The sequence below is a fragment of the Sciurus vulgaris genome, assembly GCF_902686455.1.
Source record: "Sciurus vulgaris genome assembly, chromosome: 4".
Classification (NCBI taxonomy): domain Eukaryota; kingdom Metazoa; phylum Chordata; class Mammalia; order Rodentia; family Sciuridae; genus Sciurus; species Sciurus vulgaris.
The window spans coordinates 103,386,699-103,408,428 of record NC_136464.1 but is presented as its reverse complement, the minus strand read 5'-3'; the positions used below and the strand labels follow the sequence as shown (position 1 = coordinate 103,408,428).

Genomic DNA, 21,730 nt, shown 5'->3' with positions numbered 1-21,730 from the left:
GAGTTGCTAATTGGTCTTAGACTGATGGCTAGTGCTTTTGTACCAAGAATCAGAACCACAATAAGAAGGAAGCAGCACTGACCTGGAAATTGTACTTAGCATTTGAACTAGATATAGATGTAAACAGACACACTTCATGCCTGCTGGGCTTAGTATCCAAATGTTAAGGACAGACATGAAGGAAATGTTAAGGAAAGAGACAACCATCACAACCCATGCTCCATCTAGTAGAGATTTAAAAAAAAAATGGAATAAGCATTTTAGGTTGGGCTGATTTGTTTTGCCCTTTTTGGGGGCATTTCCTGATCCATGATTGGGCTCCCAGAAAGCAAGTCTGGAGGAGCAATCTGAAGGCGTGAGAGAGTCGATGATATCTGAATTCCTTAATTACGACTTTAATTCCTGCAATTGGCTGGAAGCTGGGTTGCAGGCTCTTGCTAAAAAAAAAAAAAAAAAAAAAAAAAAAAAAAAAAAAAAACAAGCCAAGTGGGATGGAAGTGGGTTAGGATATTATATAAGCCCTTTGCGGGAGGGGAGATGGTCTTTTATGTGTGCTCTTTTGCGGCTACTGCTGCTGCTGCTGCAGCAGTAGCGCAGCAGCAAGAGCGGCTCAGGTTGATTTAGAATACGGATGACAGTGGCCTGGCGCGAGCCCACGGCTGACGAAAGCTGCTTATCCCGCTCGGTTTCCATGGAGACGAGCAGGAGCAGCGGCGGCGGCGGCAGCAGCAGCGAGGCTGTCAGGGAGCTCGGCGGCTATCGCGCGTCCGCGGGGGTCTGCAGGAGGAAGGAGGAGGCCGGGGCTGGGACCCTCGCGGCAGACATGGACTTGCATTGTGATTGTGCCGCTGAAACGCCGGCCGCCGAGCAGCCGTCGGGGAAGATTAATAAAGCTGCTTTCAAATTATTCAAGAAGAGGAAATCGGGTGGCACCATGCCCAGCATTTTTGGGGTCAAAAACAAAGGGGATGGGAAAAGCTCGGGTCCGACCGGGATGGTGAGGAGCAGGACCCACGATGGATTAGCCGAGGTGGTGGTGCTGGAGGGCAGCAAGAAGGAGGAGCCGCGCGCCGGGGGCGACAGTGGCGGGGCCCGTGAAGGAGGTCGGCCGAACCTGGGGCCCCCCAGAGCCGCGGGGACCGGCGTGGGCTCCCTAGCCAACAGCTCTGTGGCTAAATCTCACAGCTTCTTTTCCCTTTTGAAAAAGAACGGGAGATCGGAAAACGGCAAAGGAGACCCTGCAGATGCGAGCAAGGCTGGCGGCAAACAAAAGAGGGGGCTGAAAGGGATCTTCAGCAGTATGCGCTGGCACAAGAAGGACAAGCGCGGCAAGGAGGAGGAGAAGGAGGCACGCGCAGCCGGCCAGGGCAGCCTGATCTTGCCCGGCTCCCTCACCGCCAGCTTGGAGTGCGTCAAGGAGGAAACGCCCAGAGCCGCGTGCGAGCCGGAGACCCCCAGCAAGGACGCCCCTAGAGATCCAGCAGGTGAGCTCGGAGGGGGAGAGGAGGTGCCTGCCTCCGCTGATCGCGCCCCAGCGCGGACCTGCAGCGAGGCCGAGAGCCCCGGGTGCCCTAACGACAAAAGCGCCCGGGGAGAGGACGCCGCGGGGCATCGGCGCGCCGAGAAGCCCCGGGCACCCCCTGAGTCGGGAGCTGGTGAGGTCCACACTGCCGAGGATGCTTCCAGGACAGGTGACGTTCCGATAAAGACTGTCCCCCTTGTCGACTCTGAATGTGGCAGCGGCCGGGCGTCTGCCGTCCCTGACCCTTCCTCTGTTGATCCACCCTCAGACCCATCGGCAGATCGTATTTGTTTGATGTTTTCTGACGTGACTTCACTGAAAAGCTTTGACTCTCTTACAGGCTGTGGAGATATTATTGCAGACCAAGAGGAAGAGGCAGGTCCCAGCTGTGACAAGCATGCCCCCGGGCCAGGCAAGCCAGTTCTCTCTAAAAAGAACCCCAGCGTGGTGGCCTACCAAGGAGGAGGGGAAGAGATGGCCAGCCCGGATGAGGTGGACGACACCTATCTCCAGGAATTCTGGGACATGCTTTCCCAGACTGAGGATCAAGGACAAGGGCCCCAAGAGGGAGCGGCTAAGGCAGCAACTGCACTGGAGACCAAAGTGGTGCCTGAGACCTCCAAAGATGCCAGAAGTGTAGAAACGTCCAAGGACGTGTCCTTGGTGAAACGCAGGAGGCTCAACAGGATCCCCATTGAGCTCCATCCAAAGGAGCAGCAGCCCAAACACCTGGAGAAAGAGAAGGAGCAGCAAGAAGGTGTCCCCAACAGTGACGAGGGCTACTGGGACTCAACCACTCCGGGTCCAGAGGAAGAAAGTGCAAGCAGTGGTAAAAAGGCAGGCATCCCCCGGGATAGCTACAGTGGTGATGCACTCTATGATCTCTATGCTGACCCAGATGGAAGTGCAGCAGTCCCTCCTGCCAATGAGGAGACATCCTGCTTGTCCCGGTTAAAGCCTGTGTCTCCAGGCACCATCACCTGTCCACTGCGAACACCAGGCAGTTTACCGAAGGACTCTAAAATCCCTATTAGCATCAAGCATCTCACAAACCTCCCATCCAGCCATCCAGTTGTGCACCAGCAACCAACCAGGAGTGAGATGCCCAGAACAAAAATTCCAGTCTCCAAAGTGCTGGTCCGCAGGGTCAGCAACCGGGGCTTGGCTGGGACCACCATCCGGGCAGCAGCGTGCCATGACAGTGCCAAAAAGTTGTGAGGTCTCCGATGCCAAGGTGGATGGGCCACATATCAAGGAATACAACTTTTCCCCTGGAAACCATTAAAGGATATTTACTTCCCCTAAAGAAAGTCATTTAGTACCACCTCCTGCTCTGGAGCCTGGCCCTACCAAGTCTTTGTGCTGGGAACAGGGGCAGGATACAGCGGAGAGGGGGATGCTACACCTGGAATTCTCCTCTCAAGATAAGTCCCTGAGAATTATTTTCAAGTACTTTTTTCTTTTTTTACCTTTTAAAAAATATTTTTTGTTCTTTTTTTTCTTTAATGCACTGAACACTTGGAAGTCACCTTTACTTGCCTTTGCAGAAAACAAGACTTAACCAAACCTAAATTAGCTCATGCCAGGATACTGGGCTGTGCTAGAGTCAGAGGGCCTGGAGGAGTCACTGCAGACCAGAGGATATTTCCCTTTCTCTCTTCCCCTTTCCTTTCAGAGCGGGGAGGGGGAAGACTCTTTGCTGTATCACTGTGTGGAAAACATCTACCAAGCTGAAAGAACCAGGGAGTTACCTGATCAGAAGGGAACTTGGTTGGCAGAAACTTCCCTACTTTCAGTTGCTAGGTATGCAAATACATAAAGATTTATCACTTGGAAAATAAAGGAAAGTTTTGGTTTGGTTGATTTAGATCATTTGGGGGGAAATAAAAGGCTCACAGAGCAGTTTTTCACTTTTTGTTGTTTGTTGGGGGGGGATCACTTACCCCCATCTACCCAGTACAAAAATCCGGATCAGGGAAAGATTTCACTAAATGCCAATAGATACAGTATTTAACATTTAAAATTTAACCTTCTTGTGTAGATAATGCATATTTTACAGTTCATCCCACTGTTACCATTTTATAATCTGTCAATAATCTAGAATTTAAAATCTGGTCTTATAGCTAGATATGATGTCTATCCCCAAACCATTAGGTTCTTTTATGTACTGTAACCTGAAATAATGCTAGCTTTTGGTTTATATGGGCTCTCTGGTCCTCAAAAAAGATCTATTGTGTTGATGTCCCAGAGGAATGGTTTTACCTTGTCTTGATTAAGAGTCCATTTGTTTCTCACCCCAAACCCTTATTTTCGAAGACTTTTATCATGGTTATAAAATTTTGAATCCAACATTTCATCAATGGTGGTGAATCTGAGATGAAGGACACAACAAAAAAAACATAGAAAGTAGTTTTTCCTGACATCTGACTTTTGCTTTATAGACTATGGCTGAGACAGGTGTGTTTGGAATATGAAATTGGCAAGCTTATGCATCCTAAACACATTATTCTAAGATTTTTTTGAGAAGTAGTTTAATTCTATGTATGTTTCCTAATATTTCAGCCAATACTTTTATTCCAGCAAGGATTATTACATGCCTTGGTAGTTTGAATGATAAAGTGAAGCAGTTCCTAGAATGCTATTAGTGTCTAATGATTAAATTAATATCTTTTTGAAATGTGCTTCAGTGTATTCAATCAAAAGGCCAGGGTTTCTAGTGGAGGTGATTCATCATATCAGGAGGATTATACATATTCAAGTGAAAAGCCACAATGTAAATGACATAAACACTTCTATAACTCTCATATGCGGGAGAGATTACTAAGTAGTGGACTGTTATTTTGTTTTTAAATTTGTTTTCTGTTTTGTGAAAAAAAAAAAGGCGGCAAACTGAATATATGAAAACCTATTTTGATAATATGAAGGAAGTTACAAAATAAACTAACATCAAAGGAAAACAAATCTGAGTCAGAGGTGTGAGCAGGTTGTTTCCCATTTTAAATTTGCAATGATTGAATTAGAAAAGGAGGTAGAAGCTTGCTGAATCTCTTTATTTATTACTGGCTATTGCATTGTCTCAGATCCTTAATGTTATTTCAAAGTAGTGTTTTAATATTTAATTTCCTTATGTCTCTATATGAGGCTGTTCCTGCAGACATAGCTTTCAGGGTTCTGAACACACGATAACAAATTCATACAAGCATCTTGCACGTGCTCATGCTCTCAGCTGCGTACAAACTAACAGACAAAAGACATATAGAAATATTTAGGTTCGGAAATATCTTGGAAATTATTTCTGCCCTTGAAAAAGGGCTTTAAATTTAATTTAATGCTGATAGCACTATTTAGACTCAAATACATTCATTTTCCCCCAGTGAATCAGAGAAAACATAAATTTTATTTCTAGCTGCAAAACAAAGGCTCTATCTTTATTTTTCCTTCTTGTGCTTTTTCATGCAAGGGTTATATTGTCTTTTGTGTAGCCATGGCCAAGTTTTATTTCTTCATTTGTTCAATTGTGCAGTAAAAGTTAACAGTACCTGAAGAACTGAGAATATTGTAAAGGCAATCTATTTCTAAGAGTAGAACAAATGATTTGTGTTTTACAATTTGGGGACTTATTTCTGCATTTATATCACTATATTGTCTTATCTTTGTAAGTAAAGGAAAATGTTAGCGAAGTACAAGTTCTCCTGTCAATTAATCGATTTTAAATATTTGAAATTTTTTAAAAAATTATTTTCTTATAATTATTTTCCCCATATTTTCATGACTTTTGAAATCTGATATCTCTAACAATTTCACCCACACTAGTCAAATGAAGGATTTGGGCAATGAATTAAATGGCCTCAATCACTTGGTGGTAATCACTGCAGTGGCAGGAGGAATGGGTGGCCAACTTTTTCTGACCACAGGAAAGGAATTGTAGTTGCTTTCTTGTGCCAAGGGCTACTTTGTCTCATTTGAGCTGTTTTTTAAGATTTTTTTCCCACAATTTCCATGCCAGTTTTTATTAATTCACTCTCTAATAACCTTTTAAAGAGTATACAGGCCCATAGTTACTGATTTTTTTTAAGGGAAAGGTTAGATAGGTTAGATATGGGAGAATAACACCTTTCCCCATATGTATGATTCTAAGACACTCAGTTGGTTAATTCCCTTTGGACTAAGAGCTACCCAAATTAGAGGGGTGTGTGTGGGGGGAAGCCAAATCAATTGTTGGACCGGAATTTACCAGGGCAATAGCTTGGCACAAAGACATCCTGACTTTTATTATCTATATTACACTTACAATATTACTTGAAACATCCTATTTTAGTTCTGATGATGGTTGGTGCTTTTATCTTTCCATTAGCGCTAACTGGGAGAAATTTTATTTACTACAGCATTTTAAATAATCACAAGAGGAAAGAAATTTTTGTTATTTCACCTAATAACAATAGGATATAGATCATTAAGGACTTCCTTTGGATGCATTTTCCATCAATTATCTGACTTTTTATATACAGCGTTTAATCTATGAAGATGATAGCTTACAGAATTTAAAGGTTTCATTCATTCATCACAGTAGGTTTCGAGTTTTGCATTTAAATGTATATGCCAAGAGCCCTTTGCTGACCAGTTATCAAGATAGAAAGGCTATATCAGTTGTTAACATTTGTTCGACTGAAACTTGTAAGAGTTTTCATTATTTACCTCTTTTGTCAGATTAATTTTCCTAGGTCACTCTTTACTGTGAGTTCTGTATGAAGAGATTGACTCCTGTAGCATTTTGTCTGTCCCTTTGTTCACATGATAGTTGCTTAGTGCCCTTAGCAGAAATGGGACACTTTGCATGATGTTAAATTAACATGTCTGGACCATGTTAACATGTTGGAAGTCATTCATTGTTTTTAGTTATGCTAAATTTCTCTCTTGAATTACAAAGAGATGGACCTAGCGTCCCTGTTTGGCTAGTACTGAGACATGTCCTGGTACATTCACATATACTTTGCTCTCTTTTTCATCACTAGGAAATCAAGAATTTTAAATAATTAAGGAAAAGGCATCCTATTTGCTTCTTATTTTAAGCAGCATGGTCGTTTTTAAAAATCTGAATGGAATAAGAAAAACCCAAGTACGTGGCTCATCCCTTTCCTTCTCTCCTCCTCCAGGTAGAGGGAGGAATGGATGACTCGGTTATTTGAGCAAAGTCATCCTTAGACATTTTCAATTCATTACACAAAAATATTTATAAAACAGTTTGGGATCAAAGGAGTAGTAGGAGAGACCAAAGTCTTAGCTGGTGTGGAAAAGCAAAAGGCCAGCGCTGACTATAAAAAGGGGAGTCGCGCTGTTGTGGAATATGTTAGGTGTGGCTCCTCCCCCACGGCGGTAGTTGAGTTTCGCCCTTGTCCGGCTTTGAAGATTCTCTCCTGGCTGTTATAGATTGCTTCTCAGAAGCCTTCCACTGTGATAATGGCTTAAAGTAGGCAGATTGTTACAACGAGAGCCACTTGTAAAAGATAAATTATCCTTATGCAGATGTTTTTGAAGGGTGGATTCACAATGCTAGTTTCTTGAGCATGGAAAAGTTCCTTCTCAAACCAGAAAAGGGAAGATAAAAGTAGTCAGGAAGCCTCCAGAGCTGAAAATGGGCAGTTTTTATGATTGATGTTCACTTGAATTCAGTGCAACACGTATTTATGGGATGTATACCGTATCTAATACTTAATAATAACCTTTTCAGTTTGGGGTCCTATACAGTAATGCTGTAATTGGATTTTCTTAATATTCATCAAAAACACTTTTATTTTATTTTACCTTCTTTTTGTATTTGTATCTGTTGTTTATAGTTTGTGAGGTGGAACACAGTAGGATGAGTTAAGCAAATTCCTCTAAAATAATAATAGTAATTATAATATAATCTGTGTTGAGTACTTATTATGTGCCAGGCACTTACAGGAGCTTTACAAAGATTTACTTAATCCTCTTAATGGTCATAGGGGAGAGGTAACATTAGCTCCCTAGTATGACACCTGTAGTTCATCCTTTTTGTTTGTTTTTAATCCCCTTCCACCTCTCTCTCCATCACTCTTTGTCTCTCTCTCTTTTCCTTCCTGGGACAAGGGCTATAAATTCTTTAGTGTCCTATGGTAATATAAGAGCTAAGAACTGCTGAAATCATTAAACAGTTCACTTTCACCAGGAAAAGCTCAGCCATGTCCATGCAGCTTTATATCTAAGACAATGGTGCTCACAGTCTCTCATAGGGATCTCTGCCACGCTTTGACAGTGGGTAGGCAAACATGGGCCTTCCTTCAGAGCTGTCCTCTCCTTTCAGGGATGAACATGGGAAGTACAGACAGAAAGCTCTTTTGTTGTCATAGTAATACTTCTTCCCTGATAGGATTTCCGTCATTCCAAGCACGCTTCACTTGTCTGCCTAACTTAAACCCAATCTAGGCTTGTTCTGGCTGCTGTGTGCTTTGTTTTTTTTTTTTTTTTTTTTTTTATTATAGTAAAAACATTTAACATAAGATCTACCCTATTAGCAATTTTTCAGTATATAATACAGTATTGTCAACTACGGACACATTGTTGTACAGCAGATTGTCAGAACTTTCAACTTGGTGTAACTGAAGCGTTATTCCCACCGATCAGCAGCTCCCCATTCCTGTCTCCCTCCGCCCCTGGCAACCACCATTCTACTCTCCGATCCGATGAGTCTGACTATTTTGATACCTCATGTAAATGGAATCATGCGCATTTGTCTTTCTGTGACTGGCTTATTTCACTGAGTATCATGTCCTCCAGGTTTATCCCTGTTATCAGAGGCTAGGATTTCCTTCCTTTTGGAAACTGAATAGTATTCCTTTATATGTAGATACCACATCCATTTTCTCTGCTTCATGGCGATTGTGAAAAATGCTGGAATGAACATGGAATGCAAATATTTCTTTAAGGTCTTGATTTGAATTCTTTTTGTTAAATATTCAGAAATAGGATCACTGGGTCATATGATAATTTTATCTTTGAATTCCTGAGTACTTGCCATAGTGTTTTCCACAGAGGCTGCACCATTTGACATTGCTGCCAACAGCAGGGCTCTAGTTTCTCCACATGTTCACCAACCCTGACTATCTGTGGAGTGTGTTGAAATGGCAGCCAATTGAGTTATCCTTTGCTTTGGTGCAATTCTGAAGTCCAGATATAAGCGCCTGGTTCTTTCAAAAGTAGTGCAGCCTATGTTCTGTCTGTGGCCATTGAATCCTGACCTTTATTTTCTGATTCATTAATTTGCTTAACAAATAGTTATTGAGTTCCTCTATGTCAGTCACCACGACCGCATTTTATATTTAATTCTAATGACCAACATGGGCTGTGTGTTTACTATAGTGCCAGGGTGGAGCTCTGTGCTGTATTTTACATTGTCATCTTTACTTTTCACAAGAACCATGTAAAGTATGTATTGACTCCATTCTCCAGAGGAAGAAAATGTTTGGAAAGGTTAAAAATCATCTTGACCAAAGTCATTCATTTAGTAAGTAATAGGGGCAGCATTTGAACCAGAAACCTAACTCTACAGCTGATGCTTTAACTGTAAATATTTTTTATCCATGAGAATTTTTGTATTACTTGTTTTAAATAAGAAATTGATCAAAGTTTTGAACTGCCAGAGTCAAACAAAATTTTTATGATGGTGCATATCCTTAAAACAATGACTACTTTAGTTAAAAGTGAACTTGGTTTTTAAAAAATTAGTTTGATGGCCTTTAAATAATCTGAATTACCTACAAATCTAAAAGGTAGATCTCAGAGTCTAGCAGACATTTTTTCTCACCTGGGTCAGTCAAAAATTTGGGCTTTATTCACCAATTATTTTTGAGCTGTATTTTAACCAGTCTAAAATCTGATTAGTACTTTGCCAATAATAAAACCAGCAAAGTAAATTCCATAATGAATCTATCCGGTTGCCACCTGAGTTTTCTTTCCCTCTAATTTTATTAAAGATGACTCTCTCTGTATCTAGGGAAAATCAGTTTGAAATTACATTGCTGTCACAATTCATGAGACTATTTTACTGACGTACAAGATACCTATGTTTGGTCCAATTTTTCTGACTTCTAGATTTCAATGAGATGCAGTTGAAAAATTCAGCAACAATGGTTATTCTATTGAACTGTAAACTGGGGTAATTTTTGGAAATTATGCAATAGCTGTGGAGAGTAACTATGTGAGAAGATACATTTTAAATAAAATGCAGCCTGGGTTCCCATTACTTGAGGCACATTAAACTTTCTCAGATACTTTCAGACCTGGATCACTTAATAAACTACAGCAGAAATTCTAAAACTATCCAGTCAAATAGCAGGAGGCATGGAGCACAAATACAGTCAATACTTAACACATAATGAAGTGACCCCAGTTAGCCTGAAGGAATTAATGAATCTTCTCAAATACCTATGTGAGAATCATTTATTCCTCCACAAGGCACTTATTTCTAAATAAAGGTGGAGAAACTCTAACAAAGAAGTATTTAATATTTTTATTGCTTCCAGGATAAATTTAATTAAATATGGAGGATCTGATAGTGGTAGAATTATCAAGAATATCAGGGAAAATGGTGTTGATGTTATAGGCAAAGCAAATTTCCACCATTTTTACTTGTCACCAGCTATCTAGCAAGCTCACTGTGAACTTCAGGTTTTGCCCATCTTGTTTATATGAAGCATCTCAGTGTAATAGAAGGAATAGCAGATTATTTGAAAATGGTGACAAAGAGAACCCAAATGAGAGACCCCATTTCTATAATTAGTTTCCCTGAAAGTCAGGCATGTCTTTGAGGACAAGCTGTTGGCTGTATTATTTTTGTGCACAGGAGGAAAATTGTTAGTAGGTTTATAGATATTATTTTTATAATAGAATGTTAACCCCCTGAAAAACATCAAACGTTGTCTCCTAGAACTAACTCTATGTTTTCAAAACTTGTTTTAAAAAGGATTCTAAATAGCAATAGGATCTTTTCTTCCTCTCCACTCCAGTGGTTTCATGGGATAGATGAATCAATGTTTATATTTTTAAACCTGTAAATATTTTATTTTGGGTATTTTGTATATTTGTTGATATAATTCCATTTTGTGCATCTATACCATTGTGCATGTTGCTGTTTTTGATAGTCACTCTTTCAATGAATGTAAGAAGCTTGGACTAATAGCACTTTCCTTGTTTCATTCAGCCATCTTAAAATGAAAATACAATGCTGCCATTTTAACTGTTGTGTTTAATTTTTAACTGTTGTGTTTAATTCAGTCAATAAAATTTGTTGCTCCTTTGCATTTAAAGAGAATTCTGTTATTTCTCTAGGATCAGTTTTATTTCTGGATCTTTCAATTTTTAGAAATTATACCAATGGTGATAACCACGATGTGGTGTGTGTGTGTGTGTGTGTGTGTGTGTGCGCGCCGGCGCGCGTGCGATGTGGGGGGTTGGGAGAGACTGTTAGAAAGACCAGTGGGAGGTCCATATTTTTTTTCCACACTTCGTAAACAAATGAAAAGTTATTGTTTGATTTGGGCAGCTGCCTTTTGAAAAGTGTATTTGTTATTCTGGCGCTGATCTGATTTCTGCGCCCTTTACTTAGAAAACCTCCATGCCTTGCCATACCTCATGAAGCCAGCTAATCTGCTGTAACCATTAGACAGCAGTCAAATTAAGGCCACTGGAGTCTTTCTAAAAGGTTGTTTCCTGGGTTTTGTTTATTTTGATTTTGGTGATAGGTTTTCACTTCCTATGTTGAATAGGTTCAAATCCACAGTATTTTGAGACTCAATATGAAGAATAATAAGGTTTGCTATTTTGTATTTAAAAAATTAAAATTAAAACATAAATTGTTTTGAAGTATATCTCCCTTAAAATAGATTTATTCACACCACAGATGCTTACTCTTCTCTTAGATACCAAGAAAATTCATTTTTATCTGCAGAACACGATGAGGAAATACTTTCAAAGGGAGAGCTGAAAGTCACAGTAAATAATCGTATTAAATATACATCAGTAGAACCACAACTATTGAGCTAGGAAGTTCATGAAGTCTTTCTGCTGCCCTCTCCTTCCTCCATGTCCCTTCTCTCTCTCCTCTTCTTCTCTTTTCCTAGAATTAACATGGAAAGTACTTTGAGATAACTTAACCCAATCACTCTTCAATGAGGCAATGAAGAAACAAAAGTTCACAGATGCTAAGAAACTTGCTATAAAGTCTTTGAAGTAATAAGTTGTAGTAAAAAGAGTCCAAGTGTATTAGACTGTTTTGTGGTATTATAACAAAATACCTGAGGTTGGGAACTTCTAAAGGAAAGAGGTTTATTTAGCTCATAGTTCTGGAGGTCTGAGAGCATGTTGTCAGTATGTGCTTGGCTCTATTGAGGGCTTCACAGCAAATGGCATCATACGGCAGGAGTGTGTGCCACAGTGTTGACTGGTGCATGCAGAAGAGGGTTTCAAGGGAGGTGCCAGGTTTGCTTCCAATAACCCATTCTCGTGGGGACTGATCCAGTCTCATGAGATCTGCATTAATCTCCTCCAAGGGTGATGCCCCTTGGCTTGTTTACTTTCCATTAAATCCCACCTCTTAACGAGTCTACACACGGCACTGGGGACCCAACCTCTAGCATGTGCTGTATCTAAACCCAATGCTGTATCTAAACCCAATGGGGGACCCAAATGGAAACTGGATTTCAATCCTAGTCTAGACACTTACCAGTTCTGTGAACCAGGAAAAATCCTTGAATTTTTGTGAGCTATGGTTTTCTACTCTATCAAGTGAGGATAATGAGATTTAATCCATAATCTACTAATTGAATTAACTAATTCAATTAGTAATTAATTAATTAATTAATTAATTAATTAGTAGAATTAACTAATTGAATTAACTTTTAGAAATGTAGGTGTCCAAGATATATTTTTTATGTTAACTTAAACTCCTTTTTAAAAAATATTTTTTAGTTGCAAATGGACATCTTTGTTTACTTATATTTATGTGGTGCTGAGGCTCGAGCCTAGTGCTTTAGCATGTGCAAGGCAAGCACTCTTACCACTGAGCTATAGCCCCAGAACATCCTTTTAAGGATAGGTGTCCAAGACATATTATATAAATATATATATATTTATGTTAACTTAAGCTCCTTTTTGTTTTTAAAGGCATCTATACAAATTAAAATTTTATGGATCAGGGTTAAAATACTCCTTAACAGAGAACTTGCTTAGGTATAGGGCTGAGATCAATGTGGACTTCTCTAATGGAATGGGGTTGGAAAGAGATGAAGTGTGCTTATATAGAAACAGGGCAATGAATGGGAGTAGAAGTGGTCTTATGTGTGTATTATTCTGAGACTGAAGTTAAAAGGCTATGATTAGGAGAGCCTATTCTTTATAGAAGAAATCAAGGGTAGTGGCTGATTTTGTTAGGGACTTGGGAGCTGAAAGACCAATGGTGGTCAACTCAAAAAATAATTTACTGCCCCAGACACCAAAAGATGGACTATGGGAAATTGTACAACCATAAATGAAGGCAGATAGCTGGGTGGTTTACTAAAGCAGAGATACATTATTATGGCTTTAATCTGGGGGGAAAGAGTAGCAATATGGACTTAAGAGATAGAAAATAATTTAAGCAAAGAGGGCAATTTCGTCTGCTATTTCAAGCAATGAAGGAATAAAGTCTGTTCTCTGTGAATCTATAGCCCCCCAATGGGCCTCAATTCCTGAGCACATCTTATGGAGTAAGCATCCCTCTGCCTCAGGAGGTCTTGGGATCCTGAAACTTAACAATGATATCATCGTACACTGCATGGCACCCAAACTCAAGGCAATGGAGTTGTTGGATGTACTGACAGATGCCCATCTCCAGAGTGGGCCTTAAGACACAATATCTTAAAGGTAAACACACTTTTTATCTTTTATACTGTTTCCTCTGTCTGTAGAACTTTAACCCTAAGGGTTGGGGTCCCTAGTATACAACTCTTCCTCAGAAGGAAGAATTTAATGTCATAAATTTAAATCAAGAGAACAAAGCAATGAAAAACTGCCCTTGAATTTTTCCCAACCATGTAGGTCTTGTGCCTTCAGATTCCTACCTACTCTAGGATATGTGAGTCACTCATGAGCCAGGAGGGGTGTTGGGTGACAGGCAATGGGGTGGACAAAGAGATTGCCTTAGCCTTCTCTCACTGTGACCAAGTACTTGATATAATCAACATAAGGAAGAAAGGTGCATTTGGGCTCCTTGTTTCAGAGGTTTCTGTCCCATGACCCCATCGTGACATTCAGGAAGCAAAGGGAGAGATGAGAAGGGGCTAGGCCCCAGTATTTCCTTCAAGGACACTTCCCCAGTGACCTAACTTCCATTAGGTCCCGCCACCTTCCAAAAGCACCATAGCCTAGGGACCAAGCCTTTAGCCTGTAGGACTTTGGAAGACATTTCAAATCCAACCTTTAGCAGGAATATTCCAAGAAAGATTAGAAGCAAGAGCAGAACTGGGGCTGACACTGCAGTGGTGACCCTCTTTCCCTGTATATGACCTGAGTGGCAGCAGCGAAGTGTATTTTCCATCGGGAATGGATTGGGTGTTCCCACCTAAGATCTGCTCTTTCATGTTCTTCTGGTTCTGGGTCTAAGATTGGAGAGGCTGGTTTCTTCCCCAGCTTCTAAGATCTTTGTACCATGTCCCCACCCAATTCCCTAAGTAAAATTGGAATTTAAAAAATGATAGCGAGTCCTTGGAATTCTCCTCCAGCTCAGAAGCTGCCTGTTTCAGCTCTGTTATTTGGTGGATATGGACACTTTTTAGAGGGCTTTGGTTCTCTTGGGCACCTTGGGACAACTCTTACCGGGTTCTCAAGGGGTCCTAAGCCCAATGTCACATACTTAATTTTCCATCCGTCCAAAAAGTCACATTGATTGTATGTGACAGTCAATGGATTTTGCCTAACACTTAATGCGCTGGATTCTTGGCAGGCATGACAGGGGTGGATGAAGTGACACAATCCCTTCTGTCCAGGCCACCTAAACTTGCCCATAAACTCCCTGTGTGCAAATCTCTGCCCCACATCATTTCCTAGGGAATCCCAGCCTATGATATTATTTCCATTTTCAAACAAAAAAAGATGAAGCTTAGAGACTTCAAGTGTTTCTGACAATACAGAAGTTTAAATAAGTTAAGACTATTTAAATTGTGCATGTATGCGTCACACACCTGGAGTCCCAGTTACTTGTGAAGTGGAGGCAAGAGTTTAAGACCCAGAAGTTTGAGACCAGCCTGAGCAACATGGTGAGACCCTGACCCTCCAAAGGACAAAAGAAATTCTTGTGAAGAGCACTTTAAAATGTCAGAAAAAAATTTTATTTATTTCTTTAAATGCATTGTTGAGCTATCAGGGAAGGAAGGCTGGAACTCCTGGACGTAGCTGCTGATCCCTGAGGCCTACATCTTTGGGTTCCATGGTCCATGGCTGGGACCACTAAGAGAAAGTAGATAAATCCACAATCAAAGGGGAAAGAGTGCTTTGTAGCCCTGTTTTGGTTTTGATAGGTGAAGTTGACACAAAATCAGTGAGGATGAAGATTTGAGTAACACATTAGGACACATATACAATCCTGGACCAAACAATTAGAAAATCCACATTCTTTTCAAGTACAAATAAAACATTTATGAAAATTGACTGCCTCCTAGGCTATGAAGTAAATCTTAATATGTTTTAAAAAAAGTCAGTTTCACATAGAACATGTGCTTGTAATACAAAAACTACACTTCAAATTAGTAGGATGAAAAAAGGAAAGAAATCACTCTACACAACTGGATTTTTGGGGTGTGTGTGGTTCTGGGTGTTGAACTCAGGGCCTCACTCTTCAGGCTAAGTACATGTTTTGCCTCTCAGCTACACACTTTGCCCTTGGGAATTTCTTTAAGTGTACTTTCAATAACTCATGGATCGAAGATCAGAATGGATCTTAGAAAACAATTAGAAGTGCCTAATTTTGTGAATGCAGTATAAAATCTTACAAAATGCAACTAATGCTTTGTTTAGAAGGAATTTCATATGAATTACCAAAAGTTACTTGTGATGTCACTTTTAGGTAACCTAAAGAGTTCTACAGTGTTAGAGACATAGAATTGGTAAACGCTTCCCCTCTAAACCAAACAGTCAAAGCAGATGGCAGAACAAATGTGCCACCACACATCTCATGATCAGGCAATTCCAATCTAACACAATCTCCTTAAGAAAGAAAAAAAAAAAAAAAAAAACGAGGAGAAATGTTATTCAAAAGGTTGTCTGAGATTAGCAAGAAAAAAAAATTACCACCCCATCTCTATCATGGAATTTAACATTTCTAAAAAAGCTATTAGAAAAAAACTGCATCTAATAGTCTACAAAACTAAAATTACATCATGATCAAGTTGGGCTTATTCCAGGAATGCAAATATGGTTTACCACTTAAAAAAAAAAAAAAACCCTATTAATAGAATTCATCACTTAAAGAGATTAAAAGAGAAACACACGGTATTTCAAAACAGCAGCTTCCCATGCCTGAAGGTAGTTTTTAAGGTCCTTTAACAATTTCAAAACATGGACACCTCATTCCTGTTGTGTTCATGAAATACTCAAGCTCTCAGGACAATGGGTTTATTTAAACTTTAACCTTTAAATGTTTTGTCTACTAACATCATTTTAAGGAGTTGCTCATATTTTATCCCAAGATGCTACAGATAAATTAGTCTTCCACGCATCATAAAGCAAGAAAAAAATGCCCAGGTAATTGAAAGATATACCCCATTTCAGAGATGTAAAATTATGAAAATGTGCCTCTTAAAATGGAAAGAATATTTATGTATTTGTTAAAAGTTTTAACAATAATATTCTTCTTTACTCACCAGAAAGTGAAAGTTTTTGTGTAAAAAGACAACTCACTACAGACACCAAATGTTCAGACATTTGGAAGCAATTAATATGTAGTGAAGAATGCATTGGTCAAGCAGATGCAATCAGGGTCTCTAGCTTTGGGAAAATTGTGTATTCCTTCTTGTAGAATCATATACCTCTCATGAAGTGAACATTTAAAAAACCCCTCCTGTACATAAGGTTATTTTACTATATAAAATAACTTCTTTTACTATTATAGTAAAATAACTTATTTTACTATGTAAAATACCTTCTCACTTTGAAGGAATGGCCTACGCACTTGACATCTTTGTCTCTAGTCTTTCATCCTGTAGCAGACCTCCCAAGCTGGCAGGCAAGAATATAGGGATGATCTTTTTATCTTTATCAGCTGCTAGCACCTCAGTGTTTCCCAGAAGACATGTCTCATACTTCTCTCCAGATGGTAATGTATTTTTTTAAGACTAGCTTCTAACTCTTGTTTTGACCTGTGGGATTGCTTTTCAAAAGACTTGTGTCACATCTTGTTTTCTCAGTCTTCCAGAAACACACCAGACCTGATGCGTGACTCTGCTCACCAGTATGTGGCTTCCTGGTGACTATCCTGTGTATTTCTTCCTTTCCAGGTGGAGAACCCCCTTGACCAGCAAGTCCAAGCACATTTGATTCAAGAGTCTCATGGTCTTCTGATAGTGGTATATTCCAACCCATAGGTTTTTAGATAACAGTAAATGGTGAAACTTGACTGGGATTTGCTGTTTCGGGTGGCCCCTATTATCCCCAGCCTAACAACTGGCATCTTTTAATTGATCACTTAGATTACTATTATAGTGTCAATCTTTCATTCTCCCTGTCATTTTTATTTTTGATTTCTTAAAAGCCATCTTTTATACTGACCTTTAGTCCAGAATTATCTTCTCAACAATTCATTTATTCTCCCTTGGGGGAAGGGAAATTCTTATAAACACTTGTTTTTTGGGGGGTGGGGATTTTGCCTTGAAAATCTTATACTGATAAGCCAGTATCATTAGGGATTAATGCAGAATAAAGTATTTGGTCTTTTTTTATGCTTCCTTGGAGACAGCCTCTGAATGCTCCAAACTTCCTCTGTGACAGGAGTGTCTAGGTTGTGCATGGTGAAGCCTTTATCATATCTGGGTTCGTGCTGGGATGACTCGAGATGGAGCTGGTCGTGCCAGAAAGACAAATCATATGATTAGAAGGTTGGTGCTTTGAGGCAAGTGATGTCAGCCTGATGTCCTGACTTCCAACTTCCGGGGCGGGGAAGAGGGCCCGAGGTAAAGTTCAACCATACTATGGTTGAGTGTTTCCCAAAGGCACATGTGTCAAAGGCTTGGTTGCTAACCTGTGGCACTATTAGGAGGTGGTGGAATCTTTAAGAGGAGGGGCCTAGTGGGAAAAATTTAGTGCAATGTCTGTCAAAAGAGAGGTGGGGACCCCAGGCTCTTCCTGTCTCTCTGCTTCCAGGCACCGTGAGCTGAGCAGCCTCCTCCAGCATGCTTTCCAGCCGCGATGCTCTGCCTCCTCACAGGCTCGAAAGCAATAGAGCCAACTGACCATGGTTGAAACCTAAAAACTGTGAACCAGAATGAAACTTTTCTCTTCCTAGTTGATTTATCTCATGTATTTATTATAGTAACAGGGCTGAGTAACATGAATCACAGGTCGATAATGTAATCAACTGTGCCTAAGTAATGAAATCCCAGTTAAATTTCTGGACTCCTCAGGTGAATGTCCCTGTTGGTGAACACACTGATGTTCTGAGAGGGTGTTATCCCCCAATTCCACAGGAAGGGTCCCCAAGTTCTGTGCCTAAGACCCTTCCAGACCTAGCCCCATGTGTCTCTTCATTTGACCAGTCCTGAGTATCCTTTATAATAACTATGTAGTAAATTTAGTGCTTTCTTGAGTTCTTTGCGTCATTCCATATAGTTATAAAACCTGAAAGGGTCTTGAGAACGCTTGAATTTGTAGTAAGTTAGTCAGAAGTTCAGGAGGCCTGTGAACCCCCAAACTTGCAGCTGGCATTACAAGGGAGACAGTCATTTTGGAGACTATGCCCTTAACTTTGTGGACTGTGCTAATTCTGGGTGGCCAGTGTCAGAGTTCAACTGCAATATTTCAGGAAAATGATAAAAGGAAAGGATTGATTTTACAGGCTCATACAAAACAACAAAATTTTATTTTCATTACATTATATAAGTAAAGAAATAAAAATTGATATTATGTTCTCATAGCTTGCATGCCTAATTGTGAGGCTCTGTCTCTGAATCTTTAAAGTATTCCTTTTCCAGTTTCTGCTTATGGCTCTAACTGTAGCGTCCTCAGAGATGTGTCTCAGTACTCAGGCAGCCTGGCCAGCATCCTGGTGTGAATCCTGAGATTGCCTGTGGCAGGGGGTTGGCTGCCCACCCAACACCATGCCATGGTCCCCTCAGGCTGCACCTTGATGAAAAACACCTGGGGACTGGGCAGCGCTAGGAAAGGCAAATGCCTGGAAACCACACTTCAGTGGACAAGGGAGTGGGGTTGCTGGTGGAATTTGTATTGGAAATGTCTAAATGTCCTCAGACAGAACTGGGCTGGAGGAGGGCTTGGCTGGGTTGTGGCTTCTGCCTTCTTATGTACCGTGCTGTTTCTGGTGGATGTAATTGCTGTGGTACATGCAAGAAATGCAAAGGAGAGTTTCCCCATTGCAAAGAGTTGTCAAAAAGGTCCTAATGGGCCAGGTTCGGTGGTGTCTGCCTGAAATCCCAGCAACTGCAGATGCTGAGATAGGAGAATCACAAGTTTGAGGCCAGCCTTGGCAACTTAGTGAGACTCTGTCTCAAAAAAAAAAAAAAGTTGGAAATGTAGCTCAATGATAGAACACCTTGTGTTCAGTCTCCAACACCCCCCCCACACACACAAAGGAAGGAAAAACAGTCAATGAATTAAAAAATCCATTTGCGTTCATTATAAGAACTTTCATCAAGAAAGAAAAGGAAGAGCTGTTAGATTCTTGAGCCTAATTTCAACTGTTATAAATGTTTTAAAGGTTTCCAAAGTGCCTTTCAATTTTTTATCACCCATTTGTGTGAACACATACATTTTCTCCTGGATAGTGCTACGGAGAGTTCAGGAAGGAATGTGGAGGCACAAGAGACATAAAACCCAAGAGAAGCAAGCTATGCAGGACAGCAGGCTCCAGTTTCTTAGTAAAGCTCTTGCAGAGTTCTTAATTGAAAAGTTTACAGAGAGTTCTTGAGAAATATCTTCTCTGATTCTTTACCTCTTATTCTTCTTAACATAATTATATGCTGTAATATGTGTGAGGCCCTGGGTTGGATCCTCAGCGCTACACACACACACACAAAGGCCACATCAAGTGGTTGACCTGTATAATCTAGGTTTGTGTAAATACATGGCTGTGAAGTTTGCATAAGGACACCACTACCTAATGATGAATTTCTTTGACCAAGCCCCTGTTGTTAAGGGATTATGACTACAATTGACCTCAGATCCCCTTTATGTTACCCTGTGGTGCTACACAAACATTAGCACTTTCTATAAGTGCCACAACAGGAAAAGCCAGAAAAGCCCTGCTTTTTCACAGTCATGAAGTCCCCCAGGATCCGTGTGCATTTTACTCATATTTTGGAGAAACTCAATTGTGGTAACTTGCTATTTTCCCTGTTTTTCATCAGAAATATCACTTTGCCCTGTGCCCAGCCCAAGAGCCGTTAACTTATAGCAGCAAGAGCACCCCCATATTGAGTCTCAGTGGACTCCAGTGAAGTATGCAGTAGTGAACACAGGTTTAATCCAGCTCAAGTTTTTTTTTTTAATCAGAAAGTGATACAGTCATGTTGTATAACTGACATGACATAATCCTGTCCTTTGAGCTTAAATGCAGTTCTTCTTAGGGCAGGAGATGAGTTCAGTGAGTTGGTGTCTTTGGGGCGCTTTGGTGCACCTACCACAAAGCCTGTCCCACCTGGAGGCCAGGGAGCAGGATGCTTGAGCATCCTTTGCATTTACAGGCCCGCTGAGGCTCTCTTGCCATGCCCCGCCTGCTCATGGTTTTTTCTTCCCTTTCTCCTTTATGCCCTTGCTCATAACCTACTTGGTAAGCAGGCCAATTCAGGTATTTCCCTAGCAGGAAATCTGGTGCCAGGTATTAAGGCAATCTCTCCACTCAGTACCTGAGCATCTAAATAAAAGAGGGAACAACCAAGATAGGTGGAATGGAATGAGGGACAGAGGCTGCCGTGGAACGGAGAGGCCTGACCAGCTCTCCGGGAGGCCCTCATGGGCTGCTCAGGTGCAGTCGCTCACAATGACTTCTCCCTGTCACCTTCTCAGAGTTCTGCCCTTGGCTGGTTGGTGTGCACTCTCCAGGCCTGCCTGGAGGCTGTCCGCTTCTCTCCTTCAGGTCCAGAGAGGATACAGAAGCCCTGCATCTTGGACCGAAGGCAGGACAGACTTCAAGATAAAATAGATGCTCTCAAGCCCCTGTGGGATCAGGTTGAAGACAGATCTCCCCAGAACCACGACCACCACCTTGTTTGCTTAGTTTCCCTCTTGCCTTCGTTTAATAATCCTCCTCCTTCTTTTCTTAACACGGGATGCTCCCAGGAACCCTCCTGCAATAAAACACTGGCCCAGGGGTCCCCACCTCAACTCTGCTTCTAGAGAAGCAGATGAGGTGGGAGGTGGGTCATGGCCAAGGATGAAATTTCCTGGATAATTTGGTCAGAATAGGAGGGTAAACAGGAACAGAGTGAGGAGAACAGTGGATAAAGGCAAATTTGAGAGATGCTGGTTGGAAAGGAGAAGCTGTGGGCAGAGACAGGTGAACAAAAGGGAAATTATGAGAGGTGTTCACTCTGCCTCTCTGGGGCAGAATAAAATTGCTGAGAGGAGATGAAGGGCTGGAGTAATGTAGCTCAGTGGTAGACAGCCCCTGAGTTCAATCCCCAGGACAAAAGGAAAAAAAAAAAAAAAAAAAGCTAACAAGTGGGACTTGGGGGTGCAAGACAGTGGTAGTGAGCTTAACTGGCATGCTTGAGGCCCTAGTTTGTCCCCAGTAATATGAAAGAAACAAAAGACCCGGTAAGTGGTGACAGACTACCTCCCCTTCACGTTAGTTAATTAAATGAGCCAGTGAATACAAAGTCTGAGCACAATACCCGGCACACACAAAGCATTCAGTACATGGTGGCTGTCATCACACCTTTAGTGTCAGCTGGAGGTGACATTGATGAATTCATAGTAATTAATCATATGCCT

The 21,730-nt window shown here is 41.0% G+C and overlaps 1 protein-coding gene across 4 annotated transcripts in view; it reads left to right on the top strand.

Annotated features, from left to right (window-relative positions):
- Window positions 1-645: 645 nt before the first annotated feature.
- Window positions 646-21,730, top strand: part of AMER2 (APC membrane recruitment protein 2) — a 36,159-nt gene continuing 15,074 nt past the window's right edge. Inside the window, exons 1-3 of one of the 4 annotated variants that reach the window (XR_013763432.1) lie at window positions 646-3,325; window positions 13,243-13,438; window positions 17,065-17,170. Coding sequence is in view for 2 of the 4 variants with exons in the window: in XM_079137497.1 (XP_078993623.1) it covers window positions 692-1,691; window positions 1,863-2,740 (1,878 nt within the window). In the remaining 2 variants the exon portion in view is untranslated. Of the gene's footprint in view, window positions 10,840-13,242; window positions 13,439-17,064; window positions 17,171-21,730 lie in introns of those variants that run through there. The other 3 variants (XM_079137497.1, XM_079137498.1, XR_013763431.1) reach the window with 3 other exon arrangements.